Source organism: Lagenorhynchus albirostris, chromosome 3 (assembly GCF_949774975.1).
Source record: "Lagenorhynchus albirostris chromosome 3, mLagAlb1.1, whole genome shotgun sequence".
NCBI classification, from domain to species: Eukaryota; Metazoa; Chordata; class Mammalia; order Artiodactyla; family Delphinidae; genus Lagenorhynchus; species Lagenorhynchus albirostris.
This window is the reverse complement of record NC_083097.1, coordinates 78,188,076-78,212,271: the sequence shown is the minus strand read 5'-3', so window position 1 is coordinate 78,212,271 and position 24,196 is coordinate 78,188,076. Positions and strand designations below refer to the sequence as shown.

The window sequence follows — 24,196 nt, the reverse complement described above, 5'->3', positions numbered from 1 at the left end:
ATTAAAGAACAAAATATATGGTTTAAATGGGGAGCTGAATAATTTTATGTTTTAAGTCGCTTTTTTAAAATGAATCTCTCCAAGATTTCTTTTTTTTTTACTTTTCCATCAGAAATCCAAAATAGAATGGCATTAAAAAAACAAAAACCAGCAAAGATTAAGGATACTAAAAATTACATATATAAGTATACAACACTTCTTCATGCTTTCTTTCTCCATCTCAGTAAGCACCTCCTAAAAGTTCCACACAATAGGAAACTAAGACTGAAAGAATAACCTGTGTTCTTCTATATCTGGTTCACATGGAGACCTTGAAGGTGATAGAAAACTACATTCATCTTATAAGATACGAAAAGCTCAAGATAACTTAAGTGTTTGTGATAGAGAATGTAACTGATATAATCCTTGTCCATTTCCTCCCATCAGCATGCCCCCAGCCCCACCGTGACATATCATATATATGATATATACTCAAGGCTTTGACTAAGAGAGAAAGAGTATACTCTTCCAAATCACCATTCTACTATTTTTCACCTAACCCTCTTAAATTAAAAAAAAAAAAAAATTGCAGTTAATGTCTCTAGTGTGGGCAACGGGATCCATATTGCAGAAGTCATCAGAGAGCAAAGCAGCAGAATCATTTAAGAGGGCTACATACTTTTTCTCATTACTTTCATCTGTGTAGGAGATGCCATAAAACCCATAGTAAGAACTAGATATATTTGCCGAATACTCTATCTTCAAGGTATAATTGTGCCCTTCAAGAAGGGCCTCGGGGGCAACAATGGCGATTTGTTCATGAAATGGATATTCCAGGACATCGACTTGTTTTTCTTGGCTTGAAACTGCTGACATAAAGGTCACTCTTGAAATATTATGGCCTGTGCTGTGAAGAACTATGTTCCATGTGGCCTGAAGAGCCTGAAGTGAAATCGTCACAGAGCCCCTGAATGTCATCGAGGTTAGGTTTGGGTGTAGGTTAAGTTCATAGCGTACTGGCATAATGGCAGTGGGAAGCCTGATTTGTGCCCATGGAAACAACTTCCCATTAGTTGCAATTGGCTGAATTAATCCCATTGATTGGTTTTTTTTGTGGCAGCCTTCTTTAGTAAAGGTACATCTGGGCAGTAGATAAATCACCATGATTACAGAAACAGCAACCACAATGACAAAAGCACAAACCACCATGGTCCTCGCAGACGGTACTGAACAAGTCCCATCTGAGCTCTGCCTGTAGCCGGCTGCACTGTTTCGAAGGCCCGAGCTCCTGTTCATGAAGGACATGCCCAGCAGCTTTGCGGACGACTCATAATCCTCTTCGTCCTCATCCATCTCATGCTCACCAAGACCCCGCACCAGCAGTCGTGAACCCCGGGGCTCATATTCCACCTCATCAGGCTCTAGAGGATGTAAACAAGGTTCTTTGGCTAAATCCACCACATCTGGTTCTTCCTCAAACATGCTGTTTTCAATCATATTCCTGGGGAGCTGAAGCCGATCTAAAAAAACCAAAACATAAGGACCAGGCACAGAGTTAGAAAAAAAAAAAAGCTCATAATACCACGTTTAATCTAAGGATTTGTTTTTAATCACTAAGACTTATTTCCATCTCAGAGGTGCTGAATTAAATGTTTATAATATTCTTGTGTCATCCATTAAAAACTCAAGCATAGATAAGAGCATATCACAGTCTTAAAATAAGAAAGCTAAACAAACAGGCTAGTAAAAAGGCAGCTGAGATTAAATACTGATTTCCTTAATACACTCCTGCCCAACAACCTGGGCCCTTGTCCTGAGCTTTAGAGGGCCCTGCTTTTGCCTGCCTCTAGCTGTGCACGTCCCCAACAGGGTGAGGAGTCAGTAAGATCAAAGAATGCCCATCCATAGTCCATGTCCCTCTTCTGCAGTCTAGGTACCAGAATCCCCAGAATTCCTGCCTAAAAGGCTCAAACCTGCTTCTACGGCCTTTGTGGGTCTCCTCTCTGAGTCCCATTCTCCCTAGGGAGGACCACAGCTGGAATGCCCATTCATAGCTTGAATGATGGGTAAGCAACAGGCTGGATTACTTATTTCCCTTTGGAAGAGGGATGTTTCTGTTCCACAGCAAACTGCAAGGGTCAAATTATATAGGAAATTTCCATAATCAAGAAATAATTTTTAGGACTTCCCTGGTGGCACAGTGGTTAAGAATCCACCTGCCAATGTAGGGGACATGGGTTCGAGCCCTGGTTTGGGAAGATCCCACATGCCGCGGAGCGACCAAGCCCGTGCGCCACAACTACTGAGCCTGTGTTCTAGAGCCCGCGAGCCACAACTTCTGAGCCCGTGTGCCACAACTACTTCAGCCCGCGCGCCTAGAGCCTGTGCTCCGCAACAGGACAAGCCACTGCAATGAGAAGCCCGGGCACCGCAACAAAGAGTAGCCCCCGCTTGCCGCAACAGAAGAAAGCCTACACACAGCAACAAAAGACCCAATGTAGCCAAAAATAAATAAATAAATTTATAAAAAAAAAAAGAAATAATTTTTAAAAAGACAAAAGAACTATAAAAATCAGATAAAACTACAATCCAACTTGTCTTTTCATGCTTCCAGAGCATTTAGAAGTACAAGAGATTCCCCTCTGTAACAACCACATAATACACCATAAGTGTAAGTGGATCCTGGGGTGGGGTAGTGGTGGGAACTTTTAAAACCACACAAAAAAGCTGCACTCTCCAACTTGCCAAGAATCACTAAGAAAAAAAAAAAGACTCAAAAAGTAGAGGAGTAAATAATAGCATACAGATCAATAATTCCTAGGGCTAGATTGAAAGTTCAACAAGTGAAACCCTCATTAACCTTTCCCTACAAGGTACTTTATACAGATCATTTCTAATCCTCACAATAATTCTATAAAATGGCAAGTATTATACTATTTCAGACACAAGAAAACAAACAAGCCAAAAACAGAAGAAATAGGAGTTAATTTACCTCCACAAAGTCACATTTAGTCACAAAACTGATACTAGAACTCAGGTCTAAAACTCTGAACCCAAATTTTAGATTCTTTCCATTATTATATTGCATCTCCCTACTCAACTATCTCAAAGGATGAGAGTTTGTACCTATTTATTTCTTTTGTATTTGGCAATGAAGTTGCTTAGAGTATTATTTCACCATCAGCAAGGCAAAACTTACATAAAATTCCTTAATATCTAGCTTGACATAAATGCCATGTGTTTAGTGCTACTCAATAAGTACTAACTAGAGAGTGGCAACTAATAATACATGAAACCAAGTACCAATAAACATCAGGATAAAATTTAGTGTCTTACTACTACAAGTGTGGTCTGCGAACCTAAGCATCTACATCACACAGCAACTATTTAGAAGAGCAGACTCTCAAGTCCCTTCCCTTAATCTGAATTTTAACAAATCCTCAGGAGATTTATGTGCACATAAGTTTGAGAAGCACTGGTCTAAGCCTTCTCCATGGTCAGATCCCGGGCAGCATTGGACTTTGCATCCTTGCGTGTGCTCTGGCCATCCCAACTGCTCGCTCATCTGAGACAAGACAGGCTGCTCTTCTATGCCATGCTCCACTTCTGTTTTCCTGTCTGTTCCCTTTGCCTGCAATGTCATCATTTCTCCCACCCCAGTCTACCTAGTGAACACTTGTTATCCCATAACTCATCTTAACTTGCTACAGTGTAAATTTAAAAAGTTATTTTCTTTTTGTTTCTTCCTTTCTCTTCATTGCCTTTCAAAAATACATTTTCTTTTCACTTCATCTCACTCCTTTTAGCTTTGGGGAGCATAGAGACTCCAATGAGGTTGCCTTTTCCTACCTCCTCTCCATCCCCAAATTTATAAAAGCTATGCTGCTTTAAAAGTTTTCTTTGAATAAAACTTTTTTTTTTTTTGCGGTACGCGGGCCTCTCACTGTTGTGGACTCTCCCATTGCGGAGCACAGGCTCCGGACGCACAGGCTCAGCGGCCATGGCTCACGGGCCCAGCCGCTCCGCGGCACGTGGGATCTTCCCGGACCGGGGCACGAACCCGTGTCCCCTGCATCGGCAGGTGGACTCTCACCCACTGCGCCACCAGGGAAGCCCTGAATAAAACTTTTAATCACTTTCCAGGTGTGTGGGTTCAGCAATCTGCCGTCTACCCATCTCCTGTGACTTGTCTAGAAATGTAAGAAGGGTGACAGTTATAACATTCTGCTTTGGGAATTTGATCTCCTAAACTTCCTATAGTGCTCCAACTTCTTGTGACATAATTTTGTTTTGTTTTGAAAGTTAATTGTGTTTGAGACTGATTCATTTCATTAACAGAGCAAATACTGCTGTAATTGAACTCAAAAAATTTCTTAAATTATTAATGAACTCTCAGTGGTTAGAAATTTTCTGTGGTAGTTTTAAGTACCTGGTACAGTAATGCAGATTAGGTTACTTAATTTGCTTTTTCACTTTACAATGTCTAAAAGGCCTTTCTGACGTTTTTACCTCATACGGGAAGATTATGTTCTCTTAGGTATTTGCCCATGCGTTCTGTTCTTTATCAGACCTGATGCCTGAAGTAGACAACTATGGGGTCTGAGAGGTTTCATTTAATAAATTTCTAAACTAACTGTAGATACAATCTCAGCTTAATATTTACAGCATTCCCATACCTGAATTCCACCCGCTTAGAACTTGGCTTTTCTGTCTTTGATTTCTCAGCCATGCCCTGTTTAAAGCCAAGGGGTATTCTGCAGTCTGACCATTTTAGCATCTCCTGTCTGCACTTCATTAACTTCCAAATCTTTTGACCAGGGCTTAGTCAGATGCCTGGCAACACCCAGATAACTTACTTTAATTATTTATCACCCAATCAGGTTAATACCTATGTAGAATTTGAATCTTTCATAAATGGAACACATCAACCCATCTGCTGTATTTTTACTGCATATTAGAAGCAAACTTTTGTATGTGTGTACAATCGTATCAAGTTAAATACATCAAACCAAGGGAAAACACCTTTATTACAGGTAGCCTGTGAAGACTGTACTTCAAGTCTATTCAAGAAATCTTGCTTTGGATTCCTAAGTGAGTACACTTTGATCTCAGCCTTAAAATTTTAATGTAACACATGACTACCCCTTGTTCTAAAGGGATTTATTTGTATTGAAATAGGGGATCCTAAAGAGACAGGAAATTTTCTAAAACCTCTTAATTCCACATATACAAGCTACCTATAAGCCCAAAACAAAGGACGTCCTAGTTGAAATATTTCGGTTTTAAATAACGTAGGCCCATGTGGTTATAATCTAAGAAAACTGAAGATATTTCTTTTCATCAGATACCGTGAACGGGTGCTCCTCGGTGTTGTCTGTGGACCAGTGCCAATCCACAAACTGTTTGTTACCCGTCTGCTACAGGATACACACAGAAAATTGGTATTTAAAAACTTTTATAGCTAATTGACGGTAATGTTATGTCTATCGAATTTAGTAATTTTAAAAATGGAGCTTATATTTTACATGTGTTTTTTCATTTCAGTTTTCCAATGATTCATTTTTTTATATGCTACAAAATTTCTGCAACAAAAAAACAAGGAACCTTGATTCTTCAGCTCAGATAACATGAGAAGCAATGGGCTAGATTGTCACTATTACGGCAATCCAGGTGGATATAAAGTTAACAACTATTACAGTAGCAGTGGAAGTGAAAAGGAGGGAATGAGTACAAGTTATGTTAAAGAGTGAGAATACACAGGAACTGATGCTCTGTTGGGCTGGACAGGCCTGTAGGATGGAGACAGAGGGAAGTCTATTCAATTCCCTATGATATTCTGGAAGGAGGAATGCCACTCACTGAGATGAGAATACAGGTTTCATATTCTCCCTCTTGGTTTTGTGTGTGTGTGTGTGGTGGTGGGGGACTGAGAATGGAGTTGTGAGATGGCATTTGGTATGGGACATGACATATTTATCTGTCAGAGAGCCAGATGGAGATGTTTGATGACTAGCATACTTTAGAGTTAAAAGCCTAACTTTAGACAGAGGTTCAAATCCTGGCTCTTCCACTGACTGCCTGATCTCAAACTGGTTAACAAACATCCCTTAGCTTCAATTTCCTCACCTATACGTATGGAAAACAATACTATTTTGTAGGACTGTTATAAGGATTACGTTATGTGGGCCTGGACTCAAAAGAGGCATCTGGGTGGAAAATTCTGATTTCAGAATCAGCTGTGTATACGTGATAATTATAATCATGCAGATAGATGAGACTACTGAAAGGGAAGTAAGTCAGAGAACATCACCATTTAAGAGGGGCAGCAAAGGAGAAGAAGAATGTACCAGAGGCAGGAAAATCAGGACAGTAGAAAGCAAAGGAAGAGTTTCATGAAGAAGGAAGTGGTTGGTGTTAAATGTCTTAGAAAGGTCAAGTACAGGGGACTTCCCTGGTGGTCCAGTGGGGTTAAGACTCCACACTTCCGGTGCAGGGGGCACGGGTTCGATCCCTGGTTGGGGAACTAAGGTCTTGCATGCCATGGGGTGTGGCCAAAAAAAAAAGAAAGAAAGAAAGAAAGAAAGAAAGGTCAAGTACAATGAAGCTGAGAGAGGCCACTAGATTTGGCAACCAGAGAATCAGTGACTTTTATGAGGCACTTTCAGTGGAGCAGTGAGAGCAGAAGCCTGACTGCGGTGGCCCAAAGAAAGAATGGGAAGTTAACAAGGCAAGGCAAGTGCTACAGAAAATTCTTCCACGGTACACAGCTGTGTACCATGAGAAAACATAGGGTCAAACTAAAAGAAAATACGGCATAGGGAAGTGTTAAATACTTTTGTTTTTGTGTCTAAGATGGAAATAAGGTGTATCTTTGTGAGGATGGAAAAGCAAAGAACAACAAAATGTGAAGGTGGGGCAGACAAGAGGAAATGCTGGAGGAACATTCCAGAGGGCTAGGAAGACATCAAGAACTCCAGTAGAGAGACTTAACTTCAATGGGAGCTTGGCACTCTCCTCCTCCAGGCCTGGAGGACAGAGGGTGGAGTTTAGGGAAGAAGTGTGGATACACAGGAGCACGCAAAGCTGAGGGTGTGAACAGCAGAGAGCCTCCATGTTCTCTGTGACAGAGGTGGCAAGGCCATCTGCCCAGAGCCAAGGCAGTTGTGGAGAAGGCATAGGAGGCTTGAGGAGAAAAATAAAAAACAGATGCTATGGGAGAGGACCAGGCAGGGGTGACCCAGGGACAAAGCATGCCTGCAAGTTCAGTAAGCCCACCGGAATTTGTCATACCTCCAGTCTCTATAAATGTCTTTAGAGTGCTTACCAGCCCAGGACTAAAAGAAGAGAAAGCGTATTATATGTAGTAATTTACCATAATTAAAAATTTTTTTAAAATGAAAATTTAAAAAGAGAGAGAAAGCAGATGGTTAATCCAGGGTTCAACATGTAGGGAGGACATGATGAGAAGCTAAAGGGAAAATACACAGAGGGTGGTGGCAAGAGAGTAAGTGCTTAAATGAGGGGTTCAGTTTAGAAAAGGGGACAAAAAGTAAAGCTATGGCAAACAACATAGTGAACGATTTGAATAAAAGGAGCAAACTTCCCACAGACATTAGTCCCTTTAAACTGCTATCACATTTTCTGAGAAAATGAAATGAAATGGGATGTGTTTTCAAATCAACAAACCAAAACAACTTTAAAGAATAAGCCTAATCTAAATAAGGCTTCTTGGGCAGATACAAGAATTGGTATATTCAATTAGGTATACTATAGCAACTTGCTATATTCAAACTAGGCCCTAACAATAAAGGATTACTCTTCTTCTGAGGCCCTTAAGACATATTTGAATACAACTAAAAGCTCTATGTGTGAGACAGCATTTATATCTTCTAGACCATTTCCAAATGGAAACTTCATTAAATTTCTAAAGGGATGGCTAATTATCAAATAAAGTAACTATTTCTCTAATGAGCAATCCTTTTCCATCAAAAAGAGGCTTTATTTTAAAGAAGTTTAAACTGAAAAAGAAAAGAAAAAGACTAGAATTTATAACAAAAAAGTGATTTTTCTATACAAGTCTTATCTGGCAAAACATTACCCAACCCCCAGACCACAATCAAAGTAAACCTCTTCCTATTAACCACAATGCCCACTTTAATAAGTTACAAGTTTAGATATATCATTTTCTCACCAGAATCTGAAGGGCAGTCATTAACACTGAGTAAGTTTGGAAGAAGTTTTAAGTACTGTAGTTCCTTTCTCTGACACATCCTATTTGCTTACACCTCAAAGTATAAGCAGTGTCATAAAATACAAACACAGAAAGTCCTGCATACATTCTTACTTTTGCCACTAATAACAGTGCATTTTCACAAACCTCATTTAATTTTCCAGTTGACAGGCCCAAGGTCATAGCCCAGGATGCAGGATCCAAGTAAAGTCCCTCTCTCTTCCATTCCCCTCACCCCCCTTGTCTCCCTTGTGAAGAGAGAAGAGAAATGAATGGACAATTGGGGGTGGGAGGTGGGAAGATCAGAGAGACATGATTCAGTTCATGAGCACCATAAGCTCACTTTTACCTATTTGGCTCTAAGAGAGACTAAGATTTATTTTTCCCTTTCAAGTTACCCTAAAGTTCACTTCAATACATATAAAAATGCTGTGGGAGACTTCCACTTCCAATATGACAGAGTAATTGGTACCAGACATTCCCTCCTCTCATAAACAACTATTAAACTGGATAAAATGATGCAACTATTTTCAGGTACCCACCAACAGACAGAGCAAGAATGTGACCTCTGAGAGAAGGAAAGTGTGAGCCCACATTTCCTTCGTTCTCTGCCTTGGGACATATTCCTAACTGTAGTACAGTGAGCTGGAGTCCAAGCAGAGCAGGGCTGGGAGGCAGAGACAGGGCACTGCAGAGGAGGGAGCTGTACAGAGGGGGGACCACAGAAGTTTGTATAAGGGTTTCCTGAGAGTCCTTAACCAATGCAGGACACATAATTACATAAGGCTTACAAAAGAGTGGCTGTATTAAGGTTAATATGGAATAGAAATACGAGAGGTCAAGCAGCTTAAGGGAAACACTGGCAGTCTAACCCAGTCCGAACAAAGAGAACTCATTAACACTCTGAGCGTGAGACACTGGAAAGGCTTCGCTTTAGGAGTAAAGACACACCCAGAGTAAGGCCTACTCTAGATCCACATTAACAAAGTCTAAAACCAAGCCCTAATAAAAATCCACAGTGGACACAGAACATGGATGATGAGTCTTGCTAGGTTACAGGAGCCTGAGAAGAAACCTTGAGCTTTCCACAGATCTGCCATAGCAAAATATAAAGCCAAGCCTATACAAGATGATCAGCCAGGAACTAAACTGCCTACTGAAACAAAAATCAACACTCTACAGAGGAATTTCTTAAAAATACAGTATCTAAAGTAGGTAAAGACTTTAAAGCAGCTATTATAAACATGTCTCAAAAAGTAAAGGAAAATGTGTTTATAAACAATGACAGAGGAGAATATATGAACAGATGGGAATCTCAGCAGAAAAATCAAAACTAGGAAAAAGAACCAAATGGGAGAAGAAAATGGAACTTCTAGGACTGAAAGGTTCAATAACTAAGATGAACAAGTCATTGAAGAGACTTAATACTGGATTGGACATAGCAGAAGAAAGAGTCTATGAACTTGACAGATCACTATCAATTACCAATTTGAGGAATAAAGAGAAAAAAAAGAGTCGAAGAAAAATGAACACAGCATCAGAGATTTGTGGGACAATATCAGATGGTCTAACACATATGTAATAGGAGCCCCAGAAGAAGACCATGAGAATAAAGTAGACAAAATATCTGAAGAAATAATAGTTAAAATTTTATTGTTTGATGAAAACACTATTTACTAGATCCCAAACTTAAAATCTGATCAAACTCCAAGACAATAAATACAAAGAAAATCATATCTAGCTTCATCATGGTTAAACTACTGAAAATTAAAGATAAAGAGAAAATCTTTAAAGGAGCCCCAAAACAATATGTTACATACAGGAGAAAAATAATTCAAAGAATGCTAACTACTCATCACAACAATGGAGACCAGAAGATGATAGAACAACATTTTTAAGGGGCTAGAAGAAAAAAAATTGTCCATTCAGAATACTATATCTAGTGAAAAATCCTTCAAAAACAAGATAAACGTACTTTCAAATAAAATGAAAGCTGACAAAGTTCTTCTCAAGCAGATGTGCACTACAAGAAATTATAAAAAAGGTTCTTCAAGCTGGAGGGAAATGATACCATATGGAAACTCAGATCTTCAGGAAGAAAAGAAAGATACCAAAAAATGATGAATAAGTTATTAAAAAATAAAAGTTTATATTTTTTATTCTTCTTAAATTTCTTTTAAAGACTATGTTTTAAAACTATCTGCATAAAACAAGAATAACATGTGAGCAGTTTTGAACATATATAGAAATAAAAGGTATGATAACAAGAGCATGAAAAATGGAGACGGTGAATAAGAATTAAATTATATTTGTGAATTGAGAAGGAGAAATGGACGTGTCAACTGAGGAGTAGGAGCTGTGAAGCAGGAAGTGAGAAAGGTCAGGTGTAAAATGTGAAGTGGTACAATTCTGACTATAAAAAGACTTTAAAAAGTTAAGGTTGCATATTATTAGCCCTAGAATAATCAATGAAAAAGTAGTTTAATACATGCATAGGTATGAAACCAATAGTGTAAATAAAAGGAAATATTAAAAAAATACTCAACCCAAAAAGAAGGTATTAGAAGAGAAAGAAACAAAAACAAAAGGGACAAATGAAAACAATGGTAAAATGGTAGACTTAAACCCAACCACATAAATAATTTCATGAACTGTAAGTGGATTAAACATTCCAACTAAAGGGCAGAGACTGTCTCCCAGAGATCTCCATCTCAATTCTAAGACAAAGCTCCATTCAACAACCAGCAAGCTACAGTGCAGGACACCCTATGCCAAACAACTAGCAAGACAGGAACACAACCCCACCCACTAGCAGAGAGGCTGCCTAAAATCATAATAAGGTTGCAGACACCCCAAAACACACCACAGGTTGCAGTCCTACCCACCAGAACGACAAGATCTAGGCCCATGCACCAGAACACAGGCACTAGTCCCCTCCACCAGGAAGCCTACACAAGCCACGGAACCAACCTTAGCCACTGGGGGCAGACACCAAAAACAATGGGAACTATGAACCTGCAGTCTGTGAAAAGGAGACCCCAAACACAGTAACTTAAGCAAAATGAGACAGAGAAACACAGCAGATGAAGGAGGAAGGTAAAAACCCACCAGACCAAACAAATGAAGAAGAAATGGCAGTCTACCTGAAAAAGAATTCAAAGTAATGATAGTAAAGATGATCTAAAATCTTGGAAATAGAATGGAGAAAATACAAGAAACGTTTAACAAGGACCTAGAAGAACTAAAGAGCAAACAAACAATGATGAGCAACACAATAAATGAAAAAAAAAATTCTCTATACGGAATCAAGGGCAGAATAACTGAGACAGAAGAATGGATAAGTGACCTGGAAGAGAAAAGAGTGGAAATTACTACTGCAGAGCAGAATAAAGAAAAAAGAATGAAAAGAATTGAGGACAGTCTTAGAGACCTCTGGAACAACATTCAACGCACCAACATTCTAATTATAGGGGTCCCAGAAGAAGAAGAGAAAAAGAAAGGGACTGAGAAAATACTTGAAGAGATAATAGTTGAAAACTTCCTTAATATGGGAAAGGAAATAGTTAATCAAGTCCCGGAAGCGCAGAGAGCCCCATACAAGATAAATTCAAGGAGAAACAGGCCAAGACACATATTAATCAAACTATCAAAAATTAAATACAAAGAAAAAATACTAAAAGTAGCAAGGGAAAAACAACAAATAACATACAATCCCCATAAGGTTAACAGCTGGTCTTTCAGCAGAAACTCTGCAAGCCAGAAGGGAGTGGCAGGACATATTTAAAGTGATGAAAAGGAAAAACCTACAACCAAGATTACTCTACCCAGCAAGGATCTCATTTGGATTCGATGGAGAAATTAAAACATTTACAGACAAGGAAAAGTTAAGAGAATTCAGCACCACCAAACCAGATTTACAACAAATGCTAAAGGAACTTCTCTAGGTGGGAAACACAAGAGAAAGAAAAGACCTACAATAACAAACCCAAAACAACTTAAAAAATGGTAATAGGAACATACATATTGATAATTACCTTAAATGGAAATGCATTAAATGCTCCCACCAAAAGACACAGACTGGCTGAATGGATACAAAAACAAGACCCATACATATGCTGTCTACAAAGAGACCCACTTCAGACCTAGAGACACATACAGACTGAAAGTGAGGGGATGGAAAAACATATTCCATGCAAATGGAAATCAAAAGAAAGCTGGAGTAGCCATTCTCATATCAGACAAAACAGACTTTAAAATAAAGACTATTACAAGAGACAAAGAAGGACACTACATAGTGATCAAGGGATCGATCCAAGAAGAAGATATAACAATTGTAAATACTTATGCACCCAGCATAGGAGCACCTCAATATATAAGGCAAATGCTAACAGCCATAAAAGGGGAAATCGACAGTAACACAATCATAGTAGGGGACTTTAACACCCTGCTTGCACCAATGGACTGATCATCCAAAATGAAAATAAATAAGGAAACACAAGCTTTAAATGATACATTAAACAAGATGGACTTAACTGATAAGGGCATTTCATCCAAAAACAACAGAATACACTTTCTTCTCAAGTTCTCATGGAACATTCTCCAGGATAGTTCATATCTTGGGTCACAAATCAAGTCTTGGTAAATTTAAGAAAATTGAAATTGTATGAAGTATCTTTTCCGACCACAATGCTGTGAGACTAGATATCAATTACAGGAAAAAACCTGTAAAAAATACAAACACACAGAGGCTAAACAATATACTACTTAAAACCAAGAGATCACTGAAGAAAGCAAAGAGGAAAGCAAAAAATACCTAGAAACAAATGACAATGAAAACACTACGACCCAAAACCTATGGGATGCGGCACAAGCAATTCTAAGAGGGAAGTTTATAGCAATACAATCCTACCTCAAGAAAAAACAAACATCTCAAATAAACAACCTAACCTTGCATCTAAAGCAATTAGAGAAAGAAAAACAAAAAAACCCCAAAGTTAGCAGAAGGAAAGAAATCATAAAGATCAGATCAGAAATAAATGAAAAAGAAATGAAGGAAACAATAGCAAAGATCAATAAAACTAAAAGCTGGTTCTTTGAGAAGATAAACAAAATTGACAAATCATTAGCCAGACTCATCAAGAGATACGGGACAAGACTCAAATCAATAGAATGAGAAATCAAAAAGAAGAAGTAACAACTGACACTGCAGAAATACAAAGGATCATGAGAGATTACTACAAGCAAGTATATCCCAATAAAATGGACAACTGGGAAGAAATGGGACAAATTCTTAGAAAAGCACAATCTTCTGAGACTCAACCAGGAAGAAACAGAAAACATAAACAGACCAATCACAAGCACTGAAATTGAGACTGTGATTAAAAATCTCCGAACAAACAAAAGCCCACGACCAGATGGCTTCACAAGTGAATTCTATCAAACATTTAGAGAAGAGCAAACATCTATCCTTCTCAAACTCTTCCAAAATAGAGCAGAGGGAGGAACACTCCCAAACTCATTCTACGAGGCCACCATCACTCTGATACCAAAACCAGACAAAGATGTCACAAAGAAAGAAAACTACAGGCCAATATCACTGATGAACATAGATGAAAAAATCCTCAACAAAATACTAGCAAAAAGAACCCAACAGCATATTAAAAGGATCGTACACCATGATCAAGTGGGGTTTATCCCAGGAATGCAAGGATTCTTCAATAAACACAAATCAATCAATGTGATACACCATATTAACAAATTGAAGAAAAAAACCATACGTCATCTCAATAGATGCAGAAAAAGCTTTTGACAAAATTCAACACTCATTTATGATAAAAACCCTCCAGAAAGCAGGCATAGAGGGAACTTTCCTCAACATAATAAAGGCCATATATGACAAACCCACAGCCAACATCGTCCTCAATGGTGAAAAACTGAAACCATTTCCACTTGGATCAGGAACAAGACAAGGTTGCCCACTCTCACCATTATTATTCAACACTGTTTTGGAAGTTTTAGCTACAGCAATCAGAGAAGAAAAATAAATACAAGGAATCCAAATCGGAAAAGAAGAAGTAAAGCTGTCACTGTTTGCAGATGACATGATACTATGCACAGAGAATCCTAAAGATGTTACCAGAAAACTACTAGAGCTAATCAATGAATTTGGTAGAGTTGCAGGATACAAAATTAATGGCCAGAAATCTCTTGCATTCCTAAATACTGATGATGAAAAATCTGAAAGAGAAATTAAGGAAACACTCCCATTTACCACTGCAACAAAAAGAATAAAATACCTAGGAATAAACCTACCTAGGGAGACAAAAGACCTCTACGCAGAAAACTATGAGACACTGGTGAAAGAAATTAAAGATGATACCAACAGATGGAGAGATATACCATGTTCTTGGATTGGAAGAATCAACATTGTGAAAATGACTATACTACCCAAAGCAATCTACAGATTCAGTGCAATCCCTATCAAACTACCAATGGTATTTTTCACAGAACTAGAACAAAAAATTTCACAATTTGTATGGAAACACAGAAGACCCAGAAAAGCCAAAGCAATCTTGAGGAAAAAAAATGGAGGTAGAGGAATCAGGCTCCCGGACTTCAGACTATACCACATAGCTACACTAATCAAGACAGTATGTTACTGGCACAAAAACAGAAATATAGATCAATGGAACAGGACAGAAAGCCCAGAGGTAAACCCATGCACATATGGTCACCTTATTTTTGATAAAGGAGGCAAGAATATTCAATGGAGAAACGACAGCCTCTTCAATAAGTGGTGCTGGATAAACTGGACAGCTACATGTAAAAGAATGAAATTAGAACACTCCCTAACACCATACACAAAAATAAACTCAAAATGGATTAAACACCTAAATGTAAGGCCAGGCACTATAAAACTCTTAGAGGAAAATATAGGCAGAACACTCTATGACATAAATCACAGCAAGATCCTTTCTGACCCACTTCCTAGAGGAATGGAAATAAAGACAAAAATAAACAAATGGGACCTAATGAAACTTAAAAGCTTTTGCACAGCAAGGGAAACCATAAACAAGACCAAAAGACAGCCCTCAGAATGGGAGAAAATACTTGCAAATGAAGCAACTGACAAAGGATTAGTCTCCAAAATATACAAGCAGCTCATGCAGCTCAATATCAGAAAAACAAACAACCCAATCCAAAAATGGGCAGAAGACCTAAACAGACATTTCTCCAAAGAAGACATACAGATTGCCAACAAACACATCAAAGTATGTTCAACAACACTAATCATTAGAGAAATGCAAATCAAAACTACAATGAGGTATCACTTCACACCGGTCGGAATGGCCATCATCTAAAAATCTAGAACAATAAATGCTGGAGAGGTTGTAGAGAAAAGGGAACCCTCTTGCACTGTTGGTGGGAATGTAAATTGGTACAGCCACTGTGGAGAACAGTATGGAGCTTCCTTAAAAAATAATATATAGAACTACCATATGACCCAGCAATCCCACTACTGGGCATATACCCTGAGAAGACTATAATTCAGAAAGAGTCATGTGCCACAATGTTCACTGCAGCTCTACTTAAAATAGCCAGCACATGGAAGCAACCTAAGTGTCCATAGACAGATGAATGGATAAAGAAGATGTGGCACCTATATACAATGGAATATTAGCCATAAAAAGAAATGAAATTGAGCTTTCTGCAGTGAGGTGGATGGACCTAGAGCCTGTCATACAGAGTGAAGTAAATCAGAAAGAGAAAAACAAATACCGTATGCTAACACATATATATGGAACCTAAAAAAAAAAATATATATATATATATATATATATATATATATATATATTTCTGAAGAACCTAGGGGCAGGAGAGCAATAAAGACTCAGACGTAGATAATAGACTTGAGGACATGGGGAGGGGGAAGGGTAAGCTGGGACGAAGTGAGAGAGTGGCATGGACATATATACACTGCCAAATATAAAATAGATAGCTAGTGGGAAGCAGCCGCATAGCACAGGGAGATCAGCTGGGTGCTTTGTGACCACCTAGAGGGGTGGGATAGTGAGGGTGGGAGGGAGACGCAAGAGGGAGGGGATATTGAGATATATGTATATGTATAGTTGATTCACTTTGTTATACAGCAGAAACTAACACACCATTGTAAAGCAATTATACTCCAATAAAGATGTTGAAAAAAAAAAAGAAAAAGAAAAAGGCTTAAAATCAATGATCTAAGTTTCCACCCTAAGAAGTTAGAAAAGAATAGCAAATTAAACGTACGTAAGAAGGAGAAATAATAAAGGGCAGAAATCAATGAAATAGAAAACAGAGAAACAATAGAAAATTAAACAAAACATGCTGGTGGAGGGCAAGAAATCAGTGTTATTGGCTCTAATTCATATTCTCCCAGAAACTTGCCTAAAAATCCACATATATCAAGTCCTGGTGGATCTCTAAGATGAATTTCTACTACTCCTCAAAAGTCTAGTTGCATTACAGAGACAGATCAGAACTAGCTCCTAAGCTAGAGGCAGAGAGCCCAACAGTCTTACATCTCTGTCCCTCTTTCAAGAAGACCTGGCAAACACAAAACCATTTAGCCAGTGATAATGCTAGCTATACCCAAATTTAGAAAAAACATATGTTCTACCCTTCCTCTTAAATAAAAAACTGGGGAATTTTTTTTCTTTGAGGGGGGGCACAGTGGTAAATCCTAGTATTTAAAATGGATTAGAGAGCTGCTATTTAAAGGAAACCTCTTATGATCTCTTCAAAAGTATTCTTAAGCAAAAAACTATACTTAACTATTTCTGTATTTAGATTTTTGTACATTTTTTCTTAAAAAGGGAAATCCCTTTTTATTTTAAGTTTCCATTTAAAATTTTAATTGAGTGCTTCTCAATAGGAAAATGCAAAAGAAAAAAAAAACTGGCCTCATTTTTAAGCATTTGATTTAAAGTACTCACTTCATTTAGGGTAATCACAACTCTGGGTCTCATTATGCCGAAATATAACCATCCTGCAGTAGTTCAGGTTACAGTTATGTGAAAGGAATCTTCATAGCTAGCACCTTTGTTCTGAATCTCAGTGACCTAATGGTCAAACCTATATATAAACTAAGTCGGTCCTTGGCTCTAAGCCATGCTTCCTCAAATCCTGAAAGGACACACAGCCACCACGCACAGTGCCTGCTCTGCCTCTGACCCATATGTGAGACCATCACATGTTGCAAACATCTCAGTTTCTCTCAAACACGCATGGCTGGTGTGGCCACTTCATCTCTGTACCCGTATCCCAACCTCTCCACTCTCCTCAGCCCAAAGGTCTCTCTTTTCTCCCTCTTTAATATATTAGTCCAATGTAATCTTTTCAAATCCCTAGTTTCTTTTAGCTTTTTAAAATCAATTCAACAAATGTCCTACTCTGACCTGTTCCACTACCCTCCCTAAAATAGTAAAAAACTAAGATGGGGCTTCCCTGGTGGCGCAGTGGTTGACAGTCCGCCTGCCGATACAGGGGACACGGGTTTGTGCCCTGGTCAGGGAAGATCCCACATGCCGCGGAGCAGCTGGGCCCGTGAGCCATGGCCACTGAGCCTGTGCGTCTGGAGCCTGTGCTCTGCAACGGGAGAGGCCACAGCAGTGAGAGGCCCGCGTACTGCAAAAAAAAAACCTAAGATGCCTAACTGTTCTCTTAGGGTGAAAAGGTTAGAAGGACTGCAATAATAAAATGCTTAAATGAGTCCTGAAAAAATTAACCCAGTGAGACTTCCACAGATGATATTCTTTCCCCCCACAACGGTAACTCCATGGACAATCTAGGAAAAGCAGCTTGATTTATAGTAAACCTGACATTATCTGGTCATCTCTCTAAAGTAATCCTGCCAACTTGGAAGATTATCCAGGGCAGGCTTGCTTCTTGGTAGCCATTGTCCATAACGTTTTATTTATTATTAGACTGTGTAGTGTTAATTATGCTGGCTGCTCTGCCAATGTTCTACAGAGACTACAGCAAGAGATCAAAACAATCATTCCCTAGTTATGAGTCATTGCAGCCTCTCCACACTACACACCACTGGCAGCCTCTCAAACCTGGAAAATGGAAGTTGTGTACACTACATGCTTATACAGCCTCTCACATTTAGGATGAAATACTAAGTTCCAAAACCTGTTCCATATACTTTCTAAAATACATTTTAATCCTGGTAAATTTTTGCTTAGCAAAGAATTACAGGTTGAGGAAGAGAGGTTTAGAAAATTTTCAAGGTCTGGTTTATCCTATAGGGAGGAGAATTTCTGCATAAGTGAACTATAATTTTAAATTTTGCTTCACACTTAGATAATTGCTCCAGGGAGGGGCTCTTATCGCATTCATCTTTGTATGCCTGTGCCTAGTAGGGAAGAAGGCTGCAATAAATGTTGAAATCAAAGCAGCAATACCCAACACATTAAAATGAAGTATTAATTAAAGAAAATTACATCCATGTCCGTTCATAAACTCTTTGAGAGCTAAACCCAGGTTTACTGAAGCTTGGAATAAGACAGGATTAATATGCTAGCTATGAGGTTAAGGAAGTCCTTCTCTAACACCTATTATGAGGCTAGGTTTAGTAGTACTTCAGTGATTATGAGCTCTGAGTCACTGCACTTCATTTTTACTGGACATTGATTCTACAGACTACATTTCCTCTTCACTCCTCAAAGCCAGCATATAATTTAAATCAATTATGGTTTAAGGAGGCATAAAGTATAGTGAAGAGAAGCTGGGGGGTTCTAGCTCTGGCTCCACCACTTAGTGTGTGTTGGAACCTCACTCTCCTCCTTGTTAAAATTGGAATAACAACTTACCTGTCTGCTTTATCATAAGGGTCAAATAAGGTAAGTGGGTCATAACACTATGCAAATTATTTAGTGTTACGTTAATAGTTTATTGCTAACATATTACATAATTAGGGTAGGAATTTCAAAATCATAAGCAAATAAATGTATCTTCTACTTTTCAGCCAAGCACACTAGTATTTCTCTTTAAGAGCCATCAGTAAAATTTCCCCCCTCACATCTTTTATTATAAAATATGATGCTTAAATGTCACTCTCGGCACATATCAGTAAATAAATTCATAAAATAAGAAGAGTCTGGAAACCTCATTTTGTCTTCTATACCATAAATATCAAATGACAGCATAAGCAACAACTCTGACCTCTTGATGTCTTTTACGCTCAGCAACAGCAATGTCCATAGAGGACGTCAGCCAGTGTGGAACAGGATAACTTCAGATAATTGTATCTGATTCTCAGAGATTTTAATACACAGGTCTTACATTTTAAGTCATCTGACTCCTAAGACATTTGTCAAATGGTTCCCTTGATTGTAAAGACACTACAATTCTGCCCAAAATATCCCTAGGGATTAAACGTATCTAAAGGCCACACTCATTTGCTATAATTGCACTTACACAATAAAACTCAGATATCCAATGACAGCTACAATTTGTAAGAAGGCAATTTAAACTTATATAATGCTCAACATTTTCTGGCTGAAATAACCTAAAAGGCAGCATTACACAGACACTGATTTTACTTTACCAAACTAAAACATTCAGTCGATAAATTTTCTACCATTTTCAAATTCTACACTGCATTATATTTACTGAGTCTAATCACAGCTGCTATTTTTCTGTGCAGTTTTGTGGTCCTTTGAGCAAAAATCAACATTTCATTGCTAGAGGGAAGGAGTAAAGAAGATGAACTACTTGCTAGTTTAATGTTGCAGCTATGAAGTACATTATTTTAAATATCAAGGAGAACATTTAAGATGAAAAGGTGTTTCGCCAGAGAATGCCAATGACCGAGGAGAGTATCAAACAGAAACAAGAGCCATAGCACATAAAGAATCCCACCGTGAAATGCTTCAGATATAGAATTTAATGTAAAGGATCAACAAGAGGAACAAATAAACACCTGAAGTTTAGTACAACCTTAACTGTAAAACAAGAATTAAAAAATGAGGAAGGAGTCATTTCCTTCAGTAAAGGAAGGACATTTTCTACCTCAACAAACAAGGTATATGTTCTTTTAACCTATGCCCACTTAACAAAACTCCGAATTAAGCAATGTTCCCCATTCCCTCTGTGCAACATTTTCTGATGCCAAGTGCCCACTGAATGTCTCCAACTAAAGGGCTACTCTCTAGAAGATTCAAGCACTTATTCCCCCACCAAAGCAGACACCACGAATTAGTGTCTGCTCGCAAGTCAGTTTATGCTAGTTAACAGTATAATTACAGTTATGCAATAATTATTGCATTAAATGAAAAAAATACAAAAAGAAAATTGTTCCTATGAAAACTGAGCTATGCACCAGAAAGACCCTACAAAGGCGAGTCCCCAAAATTAACACTGCTGCCAAATTAAGTATTAGCAAGAAAAACAAAAGAGATTGGGCGAGAGGGTGTCCTCGAAAAATGTTTACCCCAAGCTCCAAAGTTCTCAAACCACTTGAAAAAAAAGAAAAAAGAAAAAAAAGGACCTGGAAATGACAGATGTATCATGGGTAGCACATACATATGGAAGAAGATGGAAGTAGAACTCTAATCAGTGGACCCACATGCAAAATAAAAGCTTTAGCCAATAAAATGTTATTAGGAACTACTAAGTTTACACATTTTGACTTGAAATGCTAAAGGAATGTAGTTTTCTTTATGTTTCCATTTTTAACAAGCTTTTAAAAATTATTTATTATGTTTGAGATCATGTTAAAGGGACGCTGATATAAGTCTAAGGCTCACACCTAGGAGTTCATCCTGACAGTCAAGAGCACACATCCGTTTCCCCAAACACAAACTATAATGTATGCATTTACTTGTGAACGTCTAAAGAACAATTTTACTATAACACTTAAGAACCTAGCTCTGCAATGTTATACTCATTAGTGAGTTGAAACTAGGTAATTTTAAAAATCATGTCTCATCAATACACGTCAAAAGCCTAAAATACGTTCTTTGAACAAGTAACTCCATGACGAATTTCTCCTAAGAGTAACTGCACAGACACATGTATAAGAGTGCTTACAGTAGTTTTGTTAACATAGCAATAAAAAAGGAAAAAACCTATATGTGTAACATCAGGGGATAGGTGTATTCACACCCAATAAAGTATTATGCATACATAAAAATTATTTACATCTATTTTACACCTTTGAACACCTTTGAAAAGGTGTTCAAAATATAGTATTAAGAGGCAGGTTATAGAATTTTAAATGAACATTCATCTTGCTGGATACACCGTAAATAAAAATGTTAGTGGTTATTTCCGAAAGGTGGAGTTATAGGTATTTTGAGTGTTTTTATTATTTATATTTTCTACTTTTCATATGTAGAAAACAGGAAACGTCTTCCAACATGTACAGGTCATGTTTTAATCTGTCAATTTAATTTATTAAATTAATGAAAAATTGTTAACATTGTTGAGGTGTCTTAGAAATGGCCCTAGATAGTGAAATCAACAAACCTGGATACCAGGATAGAATTTGTTATTAATCTCTCATGAGACATCCTATTAGAACTTGGAGTCTGTATCTCCAACCCTTAAATCTGTACTGGCCTTGTAACTTGCTTTAAGCAATGGAATGCAGCAGAAGCAACACTGTAAAATTTCCAATCCTAGGTTTTAAGAGGCCTTGTAGCTTTCACTATTTCTCTTTTGCTGACCTGGGAGCCCCGTGAGAAGAAATCTGAGCTAGCCTCCTTGTGGGCGAGGAACCACATGGAAAAACAAGCCCAGCCAACAGACAGTGCTAACTGCCAGATATGGGAGTGAATCTTCCAGCTCCAAATTAAGCTCCAGATGATGGCTTCTACAAGTGACCTCAGGCAAGAACAGTGGAAGAAACATCCGCTGAGCCCAGCACGAATTGCTGACATACAAAATCATGAGCAAATAAATGGTTGCTGTTTTAAGCCATTAAGTTCTGTGATCTATTATGCAGCAAAAGATGACTAATTTTCCCATCCACATAGTAAACTATTCATGTTTTGGAGGTACTATTCTTATAGACTAATTTATCCTCCTAAAACAAAATTAAGATTATACTGTACATACTAGTTCTATGATTCTCTGGCATCTTTGAAATGGAACATATGCAGGGCCTCATGGTTATTTTAGATTCCAACTCAGACACATAAGGAGAGAATGGAACACTGGGAATTCAGAACACTTCACATTCTTTATACAAAAATCCTGTGTGCAGCTGTGGGCTTTTCTCCCAAAGCCCAAGGGCCTTGATGTACTTGACTTCATAGTTTCTCACTCCCTCATCAGTGGATGTGAGGCTGCTCTGCCTGGTGTCCCAGAAACAGGACCAGGTTAGACACTGAAAAAAGTAAAACCAAGTTCATAATCACCACCCACCATTCTAACACCACCACCAATAATGACGATGATAAAACTCAACATTCACTGAGAGGTTTAGCACATGCTAGCAATGAGCTGAACACAGCGTAGTAGTTAAGAATGTCTCTGGATCCACACTGCTCTGCCATTTCCTGTGTAACCTTGAGCAAGTTACTTCATCTTTCCAAGCTCAGTTTGCTTATTTGTAAAATGGAGATAATAACAGTATCTATCTGAGTTGTGAGAAGTAAATGAGATACGTGTAAAACATTTAGAACAGAGCCTAGCATACAGTAAGTGCTCAATAATTATTAGTTTTCTGTACTATGTAATCAACATTTTACATGTGTCACCTCATTTAATTTAATCCCCACAACGTTCTATGGATGAAGAAGTGTCAGGGAGGTGAAGGACTTGCTAGGAAGTGGCACTGAGTTCCAAACTCACATTTTTCTGAACTGCAGTAGCCAAACCCTAAACCATGTGACATAACTTAAAGTAGCCGAGGAGTGTCAAACCAGACTCCTTGTGCCAGGGACATGTTCCATGTCTTCACAGCCTCTGGAGTTGGGCAAGGGTGATCACAGAGCCACCTCTAGATCAGAGCTGAAGAGCTGAGGTTCAGGATGGCCTCAGAGATTAACACAACAATGTGTCAGACAATGGCACTGTGGTTTCCACAATTCTCTGAGCCAGCACTTAGTAGGTACTCAAAGAGTGCTGTTTGATTTAGTCCAACTGCATTCACTGTATTACTATTCCATTATGGGCAGTACGTTAAACTCCCTCCCTCCCCCGGCTCATTACGATTATGAAATTATCCAAATATAAAACAATGCGTGCTAATTTTACTGAAACTTTATTGTTTGCTATTTCAGAAGAACAGAAGCTTTTTTAGAGACCCTCTAAACCCAATAAACTTTTGTCCAAAGTCATTCAACTGATTAGCAAAAATGACTGGAACCAAGGAGATTTCTTTTTTTAATTTTTAAACTTTAACTTTTCTATAGGAAGAAGGAAGTGAAACAGTAAGTGAGTTTAACCCACAGAACTGTTCAGCTAAGTTTAGTTCGACCCAAATTTCAGCTGGGTGATTTTGAAAATAACCACTTTCTCAGACTTAAAGGAAATGGTTAAGCAACCTCAGAGAAGTCATGTGTTCTTGCACTGTGGGAGACATTTTTCTTTTAAAAACTGAGTCCTTTTTAGGTAATACAACATCTCAACATTGTCCAAGCACACATCAGCTAAAATAACAGGTCTGCAAGATGCTACAAGTTATTACACTAATCTAGATATCCTTCTTTCCTTTAAAAAGAACAAAGAGAATAATTTTTTAATCAGTTTTTACAATTTACAATAAAATGAATTCTTAAGACTTTAAGACCAAACCAGAAGAATAAAAGTCATTGAAAGGAAAAGACAAGCTGACAGTTCAAGACTGAGCAGCATGGTTTCATCCGGATCTCAGACAAAACAGAGATCAGATATGTATTGAAAAATTATATTTTTAGAGAAATTTCTCATGTCATCCTTGTAGTTGATTTTTTGAGAAAATGTATCTGTGTGTGTCTCCTTTTTTCCCTGTAG

At 38.1% G+C, this 24,196-nt stretch overlaps 1 protein-coding gene across 1 annotated transcript in view; it reads right to left on the bottom strand.

The window, feature by feature from the left end:
* The window catches only part of LNPEP (leucyl and cystinyl aminopeptidase), a 98,459-nt gene that overhangs the window by 55,106 nt on the left and 19,157 nt on the right, over nt 1-24,196 (bottom strand). Inside the window, exon 2 of the mRNA XM_060146168.1 lies at nt 659-1,499. Coding sequence (XP_060002151.1) covers nt 659-1,499 — 841 coding nt within the window. The remainder of the gene's footprint in view (nt 1-658; nt 1,500-24,196) is intronic.